General features: G+C 42.0%; 2 protein-coding genes and 1 long non-coding RNA gene across 4 annotated transcripts; 1 reads left to right on the top strand and 2 right to left on the bottom strand.

The window, feature by feature from the left end:
* Positions 1-1,618: 1,618 nt before the first annotated feature.
* oip5 (opa interacting protein 5) lies at positions 1,619-6,898 on the bottom strand. The gene is made up of 5 exons (XM_020474855.2): positions 6,606-6,898; positions 3,434-3,500; positions 2,758-2,880; positions 2,557-2,638; positions 1,619-2,242 (listed from the first exon to the last, which is right to left on the bottom strand). Exons 1-5 carry the CDS (start codon positions 6,787-6,789, stop codon positions 2,144-2,146), a joined length of 555 nt encoding a protein of 184 aa, XP_020330444.1. The 5' UTR covers positions 6,790-6,898; the 3' UTR covers positions 1,619-2,143.
* Positions 6,644-15,174, top strand: LOC109882763 (nucleolar and spindle-associated protein 1). 2 transcript variants are annotated; one of them, XM_020474852.2, is made up of 11 exons: positions 6,644-7,249; positions 7,414-7,485; positions 7,679-7,897; positions 8,102-8,210; positions 8,371-8,463; positions 8,583-8,695; positions 9,057-9,253; positions 9,682-9,845; positions 10,665-10,781; positions 10,914-11,010; positions 14,289-15,174. In XM_020474852.2, exons 1-11 carry the CDS (start codon positions 7,172-7,174, stop codon positions 14,374-14,376), a joined length of 1,347 nt encoding a protein of 448 aa, XP_020330441.1. In that variant the 5' UTR covers positions 6,644-7,171; the 3' UTR covers positions 14,377-15,174. The 2 variants fall into 2 exon arrangements, with proteins under 2 accessions (XP_020330441.1, XP_020330442.1); XM_020474853.2 differs by having other exon boundaries at positions 7,006-7,249; positions 7,682-7,897.
* Positions 15,158-16,036, bottom strand: LOC109882766 (uncharacterized). Its single transcript, XR_002254064.2, has 2 exons — positions 15,497-16,036; positions 15,158-15,331 (listed from the first exon to the last, which is right to left on the bottom strand). It is a non-coding gene; the product is annotated as an uncharacterized LOC109882766 (long non-coding RNA).
* Between the last annotated feature and the right edge of the window lie 488 nt (positions 16,037-16,524).

Genomic DNA, 16,524 nt, shown 5'->3' with positions numbered 1-16,524 from the left:
GGTGGCAGGGTAGCCTAGTGGTTAGAGTGTAGAGGTGGCAGGGTAGCCTAGTGGTTAGAGTGTAGAGGCGGCAGGGTAGCCTAGTGGTTAGAGCGTTGGACTAGTAACCGAAAGGTTGCAAGATCAAATCCCTGAGCTGACAAGGTAAAAACCTGTCGTTCTGCCCCTGAACAAGGCAGTTAACCCACTGTTCCCCAGTAGGCCGTCATTGAAAATAATCTTAACTGATTTGCCTAGTTAAATGTAAAAAAACTGAAAGGCTGCATTTTGGATTGGCAAAAACAAGTGTGTATTCTTGGGGAAACTCTATTTAGGCTTGTCCTAAAAACTACATTTTGGTGGGGGGGGGGGTTCTGGTCAAAAGTAGTGCACTTTTATACAGAATAGGGTCCCATTTGGGACAGCATCAGATTCATGCGTTCTGTAAGAACCATTGATTTTAGGTTGCCTATTTTAATACCTCTCGTTTTCCCCCTCTGTTACTTTGTTCCACCATTGTTGTCCAGATCAAACTATCATGTATACATGTCTATTATGCATCTTTCCTAATAACTGAAAGCAATAGATGCCTCAAGGAGAACACTGTAAAGCATTTATTGCTACCATCCTCCTGTCTTGAATACTGTGTTTCGAAACGATTTGTAATGTGGCAAATGGTCTGGATCAGTACAGAAAGATTATGCATGATTGATTTAAGTAAAAGTAATTTGTATTGCATGCAATAATAAACTTTTCATTTGTGTTGCTCAATAGAGCCATGATACTGATAAACTAATGTTTGCGATTAGTACATTGACGTATCTTGCATAACAGGGATCGTTGACATTTACAGGGAACACATTGTAACCACTTGTTCTGATCCAAATGACTTGAGGTTGTACTATGGTCAACATTGTACATCTAACTGGGTTTTCAGGCTATCATTTCACACCGTGGAGTGGAATGATGGCACAAAGACTATTGATCTACTCGTAACCAACAGAATGAGTGGTTTAACTATGCAGTCCAGAGGCCCTGGACATGCTGAAACCAGTCTCTTTGCAGAGGCCCTGGACATGCTGAAACCAGTCTCTTGTCTTGTATCAACTGAATAATCTACAATAAATAGCAACATGGTGCCAATAAACTTAGTTGCTGCTGCCTCATTTCTTTTAATAGACTCATCATTCCGGAGTCCAATCCTCTACCAACGTCTGAACTCTTCTATGGACAGATTAAAAGGTCAGAAATCTAGTTCCCCAATGAAAACTCATTGAATAGACAGTGACCTCAAATCATTTCTGAACGGTTAGTCCTCGGGGTTTTGCCTGCTACATAAGTTCTGTTATACTCACAGACATGATTCAAACAGTTTTAGAAACTTCAGTGTTTTCTATCCAAATATACTAATAATATGCATATCTTATATTCTTGGCATGAGTAGCAGGAAGTTGAGATTGGGCATGCTATTTATCCAAAAGTGAAAATGCTGCCCCTCATCCCAAAGAGGTTTTAAGGTTAAAAAAAAAAGAAAGAAAGAATGATATACCCATCAATCCCTGGGCAAGAGATGTGTACAGACACTGAGCAAACTAATTACAGTGCAAGGTTTTACAAAGATGCAACATGGTCATAGAAGTAAACAAATTTAAAGGTGTTTTATTAGTTTACAGATGTTTTAATACCTGAACACACAGTGCCATGTCTCATCTATGTGGAGCTTCACATTATCAATGTTAACTAGAGGATTTCCATTCAGCATAAACTATTGAGGCAAACACATTGAACAGTAGAATACAAGGTAGCTACTTTTCAACATCTCAAGGAGGGAACTCCCATTTTCACTCTACATTTTTGGTGGAACACCACACAGGAATGTCCTCTATTTAGTCCAAATGATTTTGAACATTTTTTTTTTTTTGCGTAACAAAAGGAGTGGCATGATGGCACAAACAGACTGGTACCCAGGCTACAAAAAGTCCCTTTAAAAACATGGAACTAGAGAATAAAGTGCAGTTGACGGAGGATTGTCAAACAGAACAGGCTCTTTCATGTTCATTAGGCACAGAAACAGAAGAAAACACTTCAACTGCAAATGTTCTGTTTTTAAAACGTTTTGCTATAACGTGCCCTTATGAACACGACCCAGGTAGGATCAGCTTGACTACTGGACAGAGGAGGTCCCTTCATTCGTGCGGGTGTCATCCATCACTGCTGACACATTGCTAAGGTGACTTTCCGTTTCCTGGATCAGTTGTCTCAGCTGACAGGAAGAACAGACGAGACAGGGTTGGGGGTCAGCAGGAAGAACAGACGAGACAGGGTTAGGGGGGTCAATGTAAAAATAGCAGGCAGTCAATTCAGGAAGTGATTTGAATTTTTCAGTTTATTTCCTGAAATTGACTTGTCTTCAATTCAAATTAACCCCCCAACCCTGAAGAACACCATTCACTGGAACAGTATCAGTTCAATGTAACATTCATGGCTAGAGACTAAACATGTTTTGACTACTATGGTGGAAATAGATGACGTGTGTCAACATGCAGGGTAAAAAAAAATATTTTTTTTTATTCTTACCTCACTTAAACATTCTCCTAATGGTGCTACACTAAAGTCGAGTGTCGAGGCTTTCACCATTTGGCCAGTGCTGAAAATATAACTAGGGGGAAGGAAGAAATAATCGTATCCATTCATGAGATAAATCTATGTACGGAAGGTAAAAAACAACAACAACAACAATGACAAAAAAAAGAAAAAAGGTAGCTGTTTACTGCTTACCAATACATCTGGTCTTTCTTGAGGAGAAAGAGGTTGCGCAGAGCAGACAGGTGCTCTGGTGTTGAGTAGAGAATTACACCCACGAGGCAGAGACAGCCGGCGCATTGGAGAGTGTTGTACACACTACATGAGGTGGGGGAAAAAAAAGGACTGACACACTGAGTACACAAAACATTAAGAACACTACTCTTTCCATTACATAAGACTGACCAGGTGAATCCAGGTGAAAGCTATGATTCCTTATTGATGTCACCTGTTAAATCCACTTCAGTGTAGATAAATGGGAGGAGACGGGTGGTTACAGAATGATTTTTAAGCCTTGAGAGAATTGAGACGTGTGTCTGTGTGCCATTCAGAAAGTCAACGGGATATATAGTAGGTGCCAGGGCGCACCGGTTTGTGTCAAGAACTGCAACGTTGCTGTTTGTATCAAGAATGGTCCACCCATCCAAAAGGACATCCAGCCAACTTGACACAACTGTGGGAAGCATTGGAGTCAACAAGGACCAGCATCCCTATGGAATGGTTTCGACACCTTGTAGAGTCCATGCCCTGACGAATTGAGGCTGTTCTGAGGGGGCGCAAGTCAATATTAGGAAGGTGTTCCTAATGTTTGGTATTCTCAGTGTATAACTGTAATGAAAATACATTTTTAAAAAAGGCACATTGATCATACCATGCACTGAACAGACCATCCAGGCTCCACTCACGTTCACTATTGATGATCACATCTTGGGTGACCTCTGAAAAGAGATGACATCATTACAAAGCTTCATTCCATGTGCATCCCATCCCTCATGCGTACTGCCTCTGCCAAGAGGTCAGGTCCTTAACGGTGAAACAGTATTCCTTCTGTCCCTCTCCTTGCCCCTACCTGGGCTCGAACCAGGGACCCTCTGCACACATCAACAACTGACCCCACTACGAAGCATCCATTACCTATCGCTCCACAAAAAAAACACGGCCCTTGCAGAGCAAGGAAAACAACTACTTCAAGGTCTCAGAGCAAGTGACATCACCGATTGAATTGGCCATTGAGAGGCTTTGAAGCCACCAGTCGGACATATTGGCTCTGCCCAGTAGGAGCAATCCTCCATAGAAATGAATGGAATTCTACAGTATTTCAATTAAGTGTTTGAAGGACAAAATGACATGTATGTAAGTATTTTTCTAGAGATTTTTTTTGTCCCCGTTAATACAGGACTAGTAAAGGACCATTAAATTATTTTAATAAAAATAAATCACTAATCAGATTTTTCTGGGGGTGCTGCAGTACTACCCTCATCACCTCAACTTCCTGCAGCTATGTTTCTATCCACTGAATGTTCTAACGTTGCTATGGGAACAGCCAAACAATGGAAGTGATGGATTCCAATTCCTTTTTTATTTCCTATGGAAAACTTGCCACAGTACATTATTTAAAAGGAGTCCATTTCTAAGTAAACCAGTATAATATAATAATATCATTCAAGTTAGCTAACGTCACCATCCCAGAGGTGTTCGATGGGGTTGAGGTCAGGCCTCTGTGCAGGCCTGTCGAGTTCTTCCACACTGATCTCAACAAACCATTTCTGTATGGACATAGCTTTGTGCACGGGGGCATTGTCATGCTGAAACAGGAAAAGGCCTTCCCCTGTTGTCACAAATGTGGAAGCACAGAATCGTCTAGAATGTCATTGTATGCTGTAGCGTTGAGATTTCCCTTCACTGGAACTAAGGGGCCTGAACCATGAAAAACATCCTAAGACCATTATTACATTGGGACAGGTAGGGTTTTCCTGGCATCCGCCAAACCCAGATTCGTCTGTCGGACTGCCAGATGGTGAAGCGTGATTCATCACTCCAGAGAACGCGTTTCCACTGCTCCAGAGTCCAATGGCGGTGAGCTTTATACCAGTCCAGCCGATGCTTGGCACCAGACCATGAGAAACAAGATTCTCTGGTCTGATGAAACCAAGATTGAACTCTCTGGCCTAAAAGCCAAGCATCACATCTGGAGGAAACCTGGCACCATCCCTACGGTGAAGCATGGTGGTGGCAGCATCATGTCTGGAGGACACCTGGCACCATCCCTATGGGGAAGCATGGTGGTGGCAGCATCATGTCTGGAGGACACCTGGCACCATCCCTACGGTGAAGCATGGTGGTGGCAGCATCATGCTGTGGAGATGTTTTTCATGGACTGGGAGACTAGTCAGGATCGAGGGAAAGATGAACAGAGCACAGTACAGAGAGATCCTTGATAAAAACCTGCTCCACAGCGCTCAGGACCTAAGACTTGACAAATGTTCACCTTACAACAGGTCAATGACCCTAAGCACACAGCCAAGACAACACAGGAGTGGCTTCAGGCTTCAAGTTTCTGAATGTCCTTGAGTGGCCCAGCCAGAGCCCTGACTTGAACATGATCAAACATCTCGGGAGAGACCTGAAAATAGTTGTGTAGCAACGCTCCCCATCCAACCTGACAGAGCTTGAGAGGATCTGCAGAGAAGAATGGGAGTAACTCCCAAAATACAGGTGTGCCAAGCTTGTAGCGTCATACCCAAGAAGACTCGAGGCTGTAATCACTGCCAAAGGTGCTTCAACAAAGTACTGAGTAAAGGGTCTGAATAGTTATGCAAATGTTATATTCGTTTTGTCATTATCTTTATCTTGGCCAGGTCGCAATTGTAAATGAGAACTTGTTCTCAACTTGCCCATCTGGTTAAATAAAGGTGAAATAAATCAAATAAAATTATGGGGTATTGTGATGTCATTATGGGATATTGTGATGTCATTATGGGATATTGTGTGTAGATTGATGAGGAAAAAAATGTAACGTAACAAAAATGTGGAAAAAGTCTTGAATACTTTCCAAATGCATTGTAATTCTCGACAGTTTAGAAGGTCCAGAAAGGTACATTAGCAGGCCACTCATGATTTATTTAGTCAGGATGCAGCCCAGTGTTATGATAGGCCTTATTGGAAAATATGGGCTTCTCCTTTCGAACTCTCCCGCCTGAAGAAAGTGTCCAACAAGCTTTTGTAGTCTTGCTTTTCCTGGGCCTCTACATTTAACATTTAAAAAGTAATAATCGTTGCAGCGTGTAGGTTCAGGTGCGTAATTTCACAACAGATCAAAAGACAGACAAGGCTGGAGATGTTGCCTGTAGCCTATGTGAGAAGCTGTATGCATTAATAGCCCATAATTCACAGTCCCTGGGTAGCAGCTCGGAAATATACCCTAGTTTCAGTTTTTTTTGGGGGGGGGACAACAAATGTATCCTACCCTAGGCTACAACAACACAATGTAATGATGAATGTGCTTGTTGTCAAGTGAGTACAAAACGCTTGTCTAGGCTGTAACTCGCAGTGAATAGCCTAAGTGATTTGAATAATCTCTCAAAAGCATGGCGTTTTTGAATGCATATTAATTTCGAAATAAAGACATGTAGCCCAGCCCGCCTGATTGAGCAACCATTTGGATCAGTTTTATGGGCCTTTCCACTGCAGTTTAGCCTACAGGGTTCTGGCACATTAGCAGGCCAGTAATCATAGTGGATTTTTTTCCAGGATGTATCCGTTAACAGACATGTTAATGTAGGGTTTTCTAGTGGCTCCATATTAATTATGATCCATAGTTTCCGCGTTTGGCTTCCGTGTTTTAAAAGCCTTCGAGAAAGAAAAAATATATATAAATATATATTTTCCACCAGTGAAGAAGTGCCAAGATGGAGGAAGTGGCTTCAACACAGCGCCCTCTATTAGTCATCTAGTGTATATATAAATTCATTGGTCACTATTTCTTGTTAGAAAAAAAATATTGAACACCTAATTAGCTAGTTAGATCCAATGAAGTAACTTACCAAGACAAATTAGAGAGTTGACTGATGTTGCTTCTCCACAGATGCCTCGGGAATCAGCCCACACGGTGTTGCATCGTCCACAATGAAAAGTCACTGGATTCTCGACGATGGCTTGGTTCACTGACTCATTCTCCAGTTTTTGGTCATCTGTGTCGCAGGACTGAAATGACTCAAAATCATACATTTTTTAAAATATTATATTCTTTCAAAATGCCACGTTGTTCAACTTCAGTGATAACCGCTTTGAGTTACTTTCAAGTGTCTTCTGTGATAGTTTCCCCCCACGTGGTTTTATCGCCATCTAGCGGAGAACCATGGCGCCAAATGGTAATAATTTCTAATTGGTCGAAAGGTACTTCCGTATACATCTGCAAGCCAATCAAATGGCCTATACTCCAGTTTTTTGAAACTTGCATATGTTGACCATAAGGCGCGACAAAATACATAGTTGATTGTGTTTGTGTGTAACGTTACTCGTTAAATTTAACGGGAGCTGATTAATTGAACGTGTTTCAGTGACACTGGCAAGCACATTGTTTTGTTTTTCGCTAAAACAAGAATACAAAATGGACTTGGATTCCATGAAGTATGCCGAATTGCGCAGTCTTGCAAAGGAGGTTGGTCTCAAATCCTCCAAACTGAAGGTAAATCGCAAACATTTATAGTGTTATTTCATTGGGTTGTTTGTGTTGTGAGTGGTTAGTTAGTTAGTTACAATAGCTAGTTAACGTTAACCAACTAGCTATTATCCATCTCGTTTGTTATGCAGTGTACCTTGCTAACTGTTCAATCTGTGTCTACTGCACAGGCTGATAAGCTTCTGAAGGCGCTCAGGGAGTATTTCCAACAACAACAAACGCAGGAAGATGTTGCAGTGGACGTAAGTTCTGGCTTTTAATTTCCCTCCCACTTCTGCTCAAATGATAACGCTTCAACATGATCTCCTATGTATATTTGGATTTATATATATTTATTTTTAACTCGCTTTGTTTCTTTAATGTCTGCAGATCTGTTTTGCATTGTAATTCTAATTATAGCTAGTAATAACAGACTTCTGATGGTCGTGTTTTTAGCAGGGAGGTGAGACTGGTGTTGATGCACAGGATAACACGGTTAACAGCAACTCAACTCAGGATGAAAACAATTCAGCACTGGTTGATGAGCTGTCACCAAAACCTCCAGCTCAGGAGTTTGTGACCAAACGTCGTGGTAGAGGGCAACCGAAAATGAGGAAGGAGCCTGAAGATGAGGCAGAATGTGAACCTGCCAAAGCGCCACTCACCCCTGCTGAGGTATGGGACCACTATGTAAAAATGTATCTCTCTTGTAAGTCGCTTTTGGATAAGCACTTCTGTTAAATGACTAAAATGTAAGAGGTGTGAGAAGTGTTTCTTACACTGAAATGCTGCTGTGTATGTATCTCTGACAACCCAAAAAAATGGATTTTTGCTTTATATATTTATTGAGGAATAGCAAGCTAAATGTTTTCAATATAGGTGACTGAATCGATCACCGGCAAAGGGAGTTCCAAGAGAAGGAGAGTGTCTGCTGCTAAGGATTCTGGGGTGGCTGTGCCTGAACACAAAGTGACAGCAGTGATGTTCGGTTAGTCTGGAGGACTCTAAAGGCCATGATGATTTGTGTAAAAGTCTAATGTAGGGTGTGTCGCTGGCCTTTTGTTCATGAAATAGGTGACTACGACGTGAGCATCACCTCTGGTTATAACATTCTATGATTGGTCATGTTCTCATATTGCTTTACACAGGAGTGGGACAGAAGGTGGAGCCAGTAGGAAAGATCCCTCGCCACGAGGGGCTCCTGAAGAGGACTAAGTCTATGTTGAAGCCTACTACACCAAGTTAGTGTCGTCCCAATCATATTTGCTGTAGCTACACCATCTTAATAACATGCTCAAACTCTCTGTTCTGTTATAGAAAAAGAAGAAAAATATATACTAATAACCACTTTCTATTGTAGACTTCAGAAAGCTCCACGAGGCGCATTTCAAAAAGATGGAGTCCATTGATTCATACGTGGACAGGAAGACCAAGAAAATGGATTCGTTCAGGAATTCAGTGAATGAATTGAAGGTAATGAATTGTATATAATGTTATAATGGAGATCATTGGGATCTGGCCACTGTGTGGTTTTCCTTAAATAATAAGCCCAGGCAGCATTGTTTTATTGTAGTCATCAATTTATACATTTTTGCAAGTAGTTAACTATATATACATTTTATTCTTCAGGTTATTTAAGACTCTTTTGACACCAACTGAAGGAAAAACTCAAACAGAAAGTAGACTTTTTGGTTTCCATAGTTGTTTAAAAGTGAAATTACTACCACCAATTAAACATGTTTCCAAATGTAAAACCAGATGGCTATTTTGAGCGGGATGATTCCCAAATCCAATGTGTTGCTTGGTGTGGTCAATGTATTGTTGTTTTTTGCAGAGCTCAACCTCGAGCCGCGTCTCCCTGTTCAGCCCTGCATCCCAGAAACCAGTTCCCGACAGACGTAGACTTACCCAGGTTTCAGCCAGCAAACCAGCTCCTGACAAACGTAGAATCTCGGCCAGAAAACCCCCCCAGAAGGACACTGTTGTCCCATTCAGACCCACAGTCTTGTCCACACGCCGGATCAACGTTCGGTGAGACACTCAAACATTATTTTGTCCTAAGCTGAAGCTTCTAGGTGTCTGTTGATTTACCACTTCTGATATAACATTCACATTAAGCAAGATGTGCTGCCATGAGTTGCTAACTGGCTTCGTTCAGGTGACCACTACGTATTGGTATTTCTTGGGATGGATTTAGTTACTGCTGAATACTATAGCCAGTTTGTGGAATGAAACTTGTAAAGGGGTGGCAGGTCGCCTAGTGGTTAGAACATTGGGCCAGTAACCAAAAGGTTACTAGATCGAATCCCTGACCTGACAAGGTAAAAATCTGTCTTTCTGCCCCTGAACAAGGCAGTTAACCCACTGTTCCGAGGCCATCATTGTAAATAAGATTTATTTTTCTTAACTGACTTGCCTGGTTAAATAAATAGTCAGTCCAACGGTTGATTTGTGTACAGGTTCTCTCAAGCTACTCAGGATAATGAGCACAAGAAGACTATGGTGAAGACGCCAGCACGCATGGCACCCCGCGTGGACCTCCTCACTCCTGGGAAAGAGACTACGTTTAGAGGGAAATCTGAAGTCAACAAGACCTTTGTTCTCTCCAGCGCTAAGACGCCAGGTAACCTGTACTGAACAAAAATATAAACACAACATGGAAAGTGTTGGTCCTGTGTTTCAAAAGCTCATCTCTCTCACGTTTGTTCACATCCCTGTTAGTGAGCATTTCTCCTTTGCCAAGAGGATCCATCCACCTGACAGGTGTGGCATATCAAGAAGCTGATTAAACAGCATGATCATTACACAGGTGCACCTTGTGCTGGTGGACATTAAAAGGCCATTCTAAAATGAGCAGTTTTGTCACACAACACAATGCCACAGATGTCTCAAGTTGAGGGAGCGTGCAATTGGCTTGCTGTCTGCAGGAATGTCCACCAGAGCTGTTGCCAGAGAATTGAATGTTCATTTCTCTACCATAAGCCGCCCCCATTGTTTTAGAGAATTTGGCAGTATGTATAAAACATTTTGTTTTAAACGCAGACCATGTGTAACCATGCTAGCCTATGACCTTCACATCTGGCTTCTTCACCTGCGGGATCGTCTGAGACCAGCCATCCAGACAGCTGATGAAATTGAGGAGCATTTCTGTCTGTAATAAAGCCCTTTAGTGGGGGAAAAACGAATTCTCATTGGCTGGGCCATGTCTGTGCTTCTGCCAAGTCATGTGAAATCTATAGATTGGTGCCGTATTTATTTAAATGGCCTGATTTCCTTATAGGAACTGTAACTCAGTAAAATCTTGAAATTGTTGTATGTTGCATTTTATAGTTTTGTTCAATATACATCCTGCTAAATCTAAATCTAATTTAAGTAAAGTCTTGTTATTTTCTGTGCATGAATGGATCCTTTACTGGCTTCTGTTTTGGCTTATTTTATTCAGCGTTTGTGTTTAATGCGAACACCAGTGTTCTTTCTAACGGTCCTGAAACCAACAAGAAGGCCAACTTTGATCTGAAGGCCAGTCTCTCTAAGACTCTCACCTATAAGCCTCATAAGGGTAAGATATATATATATGTCAGCATTCAGATTCTGACTGTATACCAGTGCATTTCAGCACGAACCTGGTTGTCTGTAGGCTAACAAAAACATTTATTTTACTGGTCATCATTTCTGGTCTGCCTGTATATAGGAAAGCTGAAGCCATTCATGGTGGCCCAAGAGAACACGGTGGACCAGACCGTTCCCTCCCACCAGAAGAACTACAAACAGCATCCGGTTCAGACAAGGTCAGTATCCGGAAACAACTGGTTAAAAGTAGAGGGTGAATTGTATTGAATTCCTTTCTCAATTCACCTTTCCTTGATTCCTCTAAACATACTGGAGAGGAATGTCAGAGAAGGGACTTTTTCCATCCACAAGATGGTGCTGACAGACATAGAGGCTCTGCTGCTAGCTCCTAAGCAACTTTACAGGGTTTTTATTTTTTTGCTATGTTGTTTCTTACATTAAACCTTGAACCTTGAACCTTTTTGTTATTGCATACAACTGGAAATAACTTTGGGATATCAGAGCGGCAGTAACTCACCAATATTATGACCAGAAATACGACTTTCACGAATTGGATCCTTTGTCCGTACCCCCCGTGGCGATTTAACTTATCTCAGAGGCTGCTCCATGACACCTCTGACGGAGAAGAGGTATTCGCAGTGGACTTCTAGTCCGACTCAGGAGGCGTGCACATCATCTACCACTTCCGAGTATATTACTCGCTGACGTTCAGTCCCTGTTCAATAAAGTAGACAAGCTCAGGGCGAGGATCTCCTTCCAGAGAGCCATCAGGGACTGTAACATACTCTGTTTCACGGAATTATGGCTCTCCGGATATACTGTCCCCGGTCCATGCAGCCAGCTGGGTTCTCAGTACATCGGGCAGACAGGAATAAAGAACTCTTCGGGAACACGGTCGGGGGTGTATGTTTCATGATTAACTGCTCATGGTGTGATTGTGATAACGCACAGAAACTCAAGTCCTTTTGTACACCCAACCTAGAATACCTCACAATCAAATGCCGACCGTGTTACCTCTCAAGAAAATTCTCTTTGGTTATAGTCACAGCCGTGTATATTCCCCCTCAAGCCAAATACCACGACGGCCCTCAAGGAACTACACTGGATTTTGTGTGCAAACTGGACACCACACATCCTGAGGCCACATTTATTGTGTCTGAGGATTTTAACAAAAAAGCAAATCTGAGGAAAATGCTACCCAAAGTTATATCAACACATTGCCTGTAGTACTCGCGCTTCAAAAAAAAAAGTGCTTTGAGAGATAAGGATCATATCACCTCCACCTTACCGGTCACCCTAGACCCACTTCAATTTGAATACCGCCCCAATAGATCCACAGACGATGCAATTGCCATCGCACTGCACATTGCCCTATCCCATCTGGACAAGAGGAATACCTCTGCTGTTCATTGACTATAACTCAACCTACAACACCATACTATCCTCCTAGCTCATCATTAAGCTTGGGGTCCTGGGTCTGAACCCTGCCCTGTGCAACTGGGTCCTGTACTTCCTGGCGGGCCGCTCCCCAGGTAGGAAACACCACCTCCACTAAGTTGATCCTCAACACAGGGGCCCCAAAAGGATGTGTGCTCAGCCCCCTCCTGTGCTCCTTGTTCACCCATGACTGCGTGGCCATGCACGCCTCCAACTCAACAATCAAGTTTGCAGACGACACTACAGTGGTAGGCCTGATTACCAAAAATGATGAGACAGCAGACGGAGGTGGTGAGGGCCCTGGCAGAGTGGTGCTTGGAAAATAACCTGTCCCTCAACATCAACAAAATTAAGGAGCTGATCGTGGCCATCAGGAAAAGGCAGAGGGCGCACGCCCCCATCCACATCGATGAGACCGCAGTGGAGAAGGTGAAAAGCTTCAAGTTCCTTGGAGTACACATGACTAACAATCTGAAATGGTTCCCCCACACAGACAGTGGTGAAAAAGGGGCAACAGAGCCTTTTCAACCTTAGGAGGCTGAAGAAATTTGGCTTGGCACCTAAAACCCTCGCAAACTTTTAGATGCACAATTGAACGCGTCCTGTCGGCCTGTATCACCACCTGTATCACCACCTGGTACGGCAACTGCACCGCCGGCAACAGCAGGGGCTCTCCAGCAGGTGGTGCGGTCTGCACAAAGCATCACCTAGGGGAAAACTACCTGCCCTCCAGGACACTTACAGCACCCGATGTCACAGGAAGGCCAAAAAGATCATCAGGGACAACAGCCACTGCCTGTTCACTCCATTACCATCCAGAAGGTGAGGTCAGTACAGGTGCATCAAAGCTGGGACCAAGAGACTGAAACATCTATCTCAAGGCCATCCGACTGTTAAATAACCATCACTAATAATGTTTTTATACTGCTTTACTCATTGTGTGCGTGTGTGTGTGTGTGTGCGTGTGTGTGTGTGTGTGTGTGTGTGTGTGTGTGTGTATATTTTAGTCAATGCCACTCCCTTATTTATTTATTCCCTTCGTTTTACTTTTAGATGTGTGTGTATTGTTGTGAATTCTTAGATTCTAGAAACACAAGCATTTCGCTACATCACAATAACATCTGCGGGGGTGGAAATTACACCATTTAAAAAAAAAAAAATGTTACCTTTATTTAACTAGGCAAGTCCGTTAACATCTACAGGATTGGTGGGCCCCCCTTGTGACGGTTGAGCTAAAAGTAGGCTAATGCGATTAGCATGAGGTCGTAAGTAACAACAACAACAAAGAATCCCTGGACATAGGTCTATCTGATATTGGCAGAAAGCTTAAATTCTTGCTATTAATTCTTATATTCTTGCTATTGTTTGAGGAGATTGCACAGTTGTGAACTTATTAATTATTAATAAACCAATTAGGCACCAATTAGGCAGTCTTGGCACACAATTTTGAACAGAAATACAATGGTTCATTTGATCAGTCTAAAACATTGCACATATACTGCTGCCATCTAGTGGCTAAAATCTAAATTGCGCCTGGGCTGGAATAATACGTAATGGCCTTTGTCTTGCATTTAAAAAGACGATGGTACAAAGAAACACTTTTTTTTTGTATTGTCTTTTACCATATCTAATGTTATATTCTCCTACATTAATTTCACATTTCCACACACTTCAAAGTGTTTCCTTTCAAATGGTATCAAGAACATGCATATCCTTGCTTCAGGTCCTGAGCTACAGGCAGTTTGATTTGGGGGTTGTCATTTTAGGAGAAATTTAAAAAATTAATAAAAAGGGTCTTTTAATCCTTAAGTTATTGTACAGAACAAAACGTAGTTCAGAACAAATTCTTATTTACATTGACTGCCTAGGAACAGTGGGTTAACTGCCTATCCGTCATTGTAAATAGGTGTATGTGACCAATAAAATTTTATTTGAAATGGAGATGAGGAATCAAGGGAAAAACTAATTGAGAGAGCCTCCCGTTTTTGAAACTTGTTTTCTCTCAGAACGATTGACTGTATAACCTGTTATGTTGATTTCCATGTTGCTTTTATTCTAGGGAGGAAAGGAGGACAAAACAGACTGAAGACAGGAAGCAGAAGAAAGAGAAGGTGCTTGGAGCCAGACGAGGCCTCGTCTTGACCTGATTATTCTACACTTACTTTTGCTCTTGTGAAGTTTAAACTCTTCGTCATTTCAGACCTGCTGATTGATTCCTATTTCACTTTACCCTTTTCCTCTACTTTGACTTTTGGTTCCAACCTGTTTTTGATTTTTAGATTCACTTATAACAATGTTTAATAAATGTTTTTATTAACTTTAGTATGGTACAAATAATGTTTCATATTTTGTATACATACCTGTGTTGTTTTGTAGACATTTACATTACATTTTGAGTCCTTCACGCTTCGAACACGCCGACAGTGACCTTGGTTACTAGCCCCCTTGCGCAAAATGGTACGCAGCATTATCTGATTATGTATGCAACAAAAGGTTAACATTCTCCTTCTGCTACCATTTCTGTCGACCCGTCTACAGCATACAGTTTAGTTTGACAAATCCAACGTACGCACCACACACAACGCAATGCTGCAAGACAAACTCTGCCTTTTCAATGGAAATCAATGTAATTCTGGTGTACCAAAATGCAATGCCGCTGTTGGTGTGATCGAAGCGTATGCAGATGGTCTTATCCGGAGCAACTTATTCCCCTCTTCTCTGTGCTGGCTCCTCCCCCTATGGGAATCAAACCCACAACCCTGACGTTGTAAGCACCATGCTATACAACTGAGCCACACGGGACCTTAGTCCTAAATATTTTGTACAGTTTGGTCATATTTGTTATTCATGTGAATTGTATTTTTTTTTATACACCATTTTGAACTTAGCTGATGTAAAGGCAATGTAAAATACCAGAAGTAAAAAAAATGTTTTTCCCAAAGTAACATTTCTTGTTTTTATTGAGGACTTGGATGGATGATGCTTGTATACCTCATATGCAGACTCCTGTGTGTGCACGGTCGTTAGATGGCTGTGAAATCAATCTCCAGTTGAAAGGGACTCATCGGCCGTTATCACTCAGTGTGATTCCAATGGTGTTGACTTAAGAACAGAAAATAAGGCATTAGAATCGAGTTAGCATTAGAATCGAGTTAGCATTAGAATCGTTTGGTCTGTTTACTTGTATGCTTATCAATAAGCATATTTGAAACAGAATTTTAGTTAGCATAACATACAATGTAGTATGGTAAGAAAATCCGCCGATACCTTGTCGAACCAGAGGGGATTTTGATCATCTTGTATCCTACCGTGACTAGAGGAAGCATTTTTTTGAGAATGGAATTTGTAAAAGAGCAATCAGATGTTCGTCTTGGACCCAAACAGTTCTGGAGCATATTAGCTTTCACAAGATCACACAGTGATATTGGAAATGACTCAAGCAAGTAGTTTGCGTTGTCACAGATCTGTTTTGTGCTGTCGTGGAAACCTATTTGGCGTTGGCATGACAGCACAAACAGACTGGTAGCCAGGTTAATATGTACTTTGTGCTGTCGTGGAAACCTATTTGGCGTTGGCATGACAGCACAAACAGACTGGTAGCCAGGTTAATATGTACTTTGTGCTGTCGTGGAAACCTATTTGGCGTTGGCATGACAGCACAAACAGACTGGTAGCCAGGTTAATATGTACTTTGTGCTGTCGTGGAAACCTATTTGGCGTTGGCATGACAGCACAAACAGACTGGTAGCCAGGTTAATATGTACTTTGTGCTGTCGTGGAAACCTATTTGGCGTTGGCATGACAGCACAAACAGACTGGTAGCCAGGTTAATATGTACTTTGTGCTGTCGTGGAAACCTATTTGGCGTTGGCATGACGGCACAAACAGACTGGTAGCCAGGTTAATATGTACTTTGTGCTGTCGTGGAAACCTATTTGGCGTTGGCATGACAGCACAAACAGAGTGGTAGCCAGGTTAATATGTACTTTGTGCTGTCGTGGAAACCTATTTGGCGTTGGCATGACAGCACAAACAGACTGGTAGCCAGGTTAATATGTACTTTGTGCTGTCGTGGAAACCTATTTGGCGTTGGCATGACAGCACAAACAGACTGGTAGCCAGGTTAATATGTACTTTGTGCTGTCGTGGAAACCTATTGGGCGTTGGCAGACTGGTATTGTATATCTAATAAGGTGAAAGAAGTATCACACAAACTCATTCATAGAATCTACCCTGTAAACACCTTATTATACAGATTCTAAATAAATAAATACAAATGTGCATTTTGTGGTTGT

This window comes from Oncorhynchus kisutch, linkage group LG14 (assembly GCF_002021735.2).
Source record: "Oncorhynchus kisutch isolate 150728-3 linkage group LG14, Okis_V2, whole genome shotgun sequence".
Lineage (NCBI taxonomy): Eukaryota > Metazoa > Chordata > Actinopteri > Salmoniformes > Salmonidae > Oncorhynchus > Oncorhynchus kisutch.
Note: the sequence above shows the minus strand (reverse complement) of the source record. Positions and strands in the feature narration are given on the sequence as shown.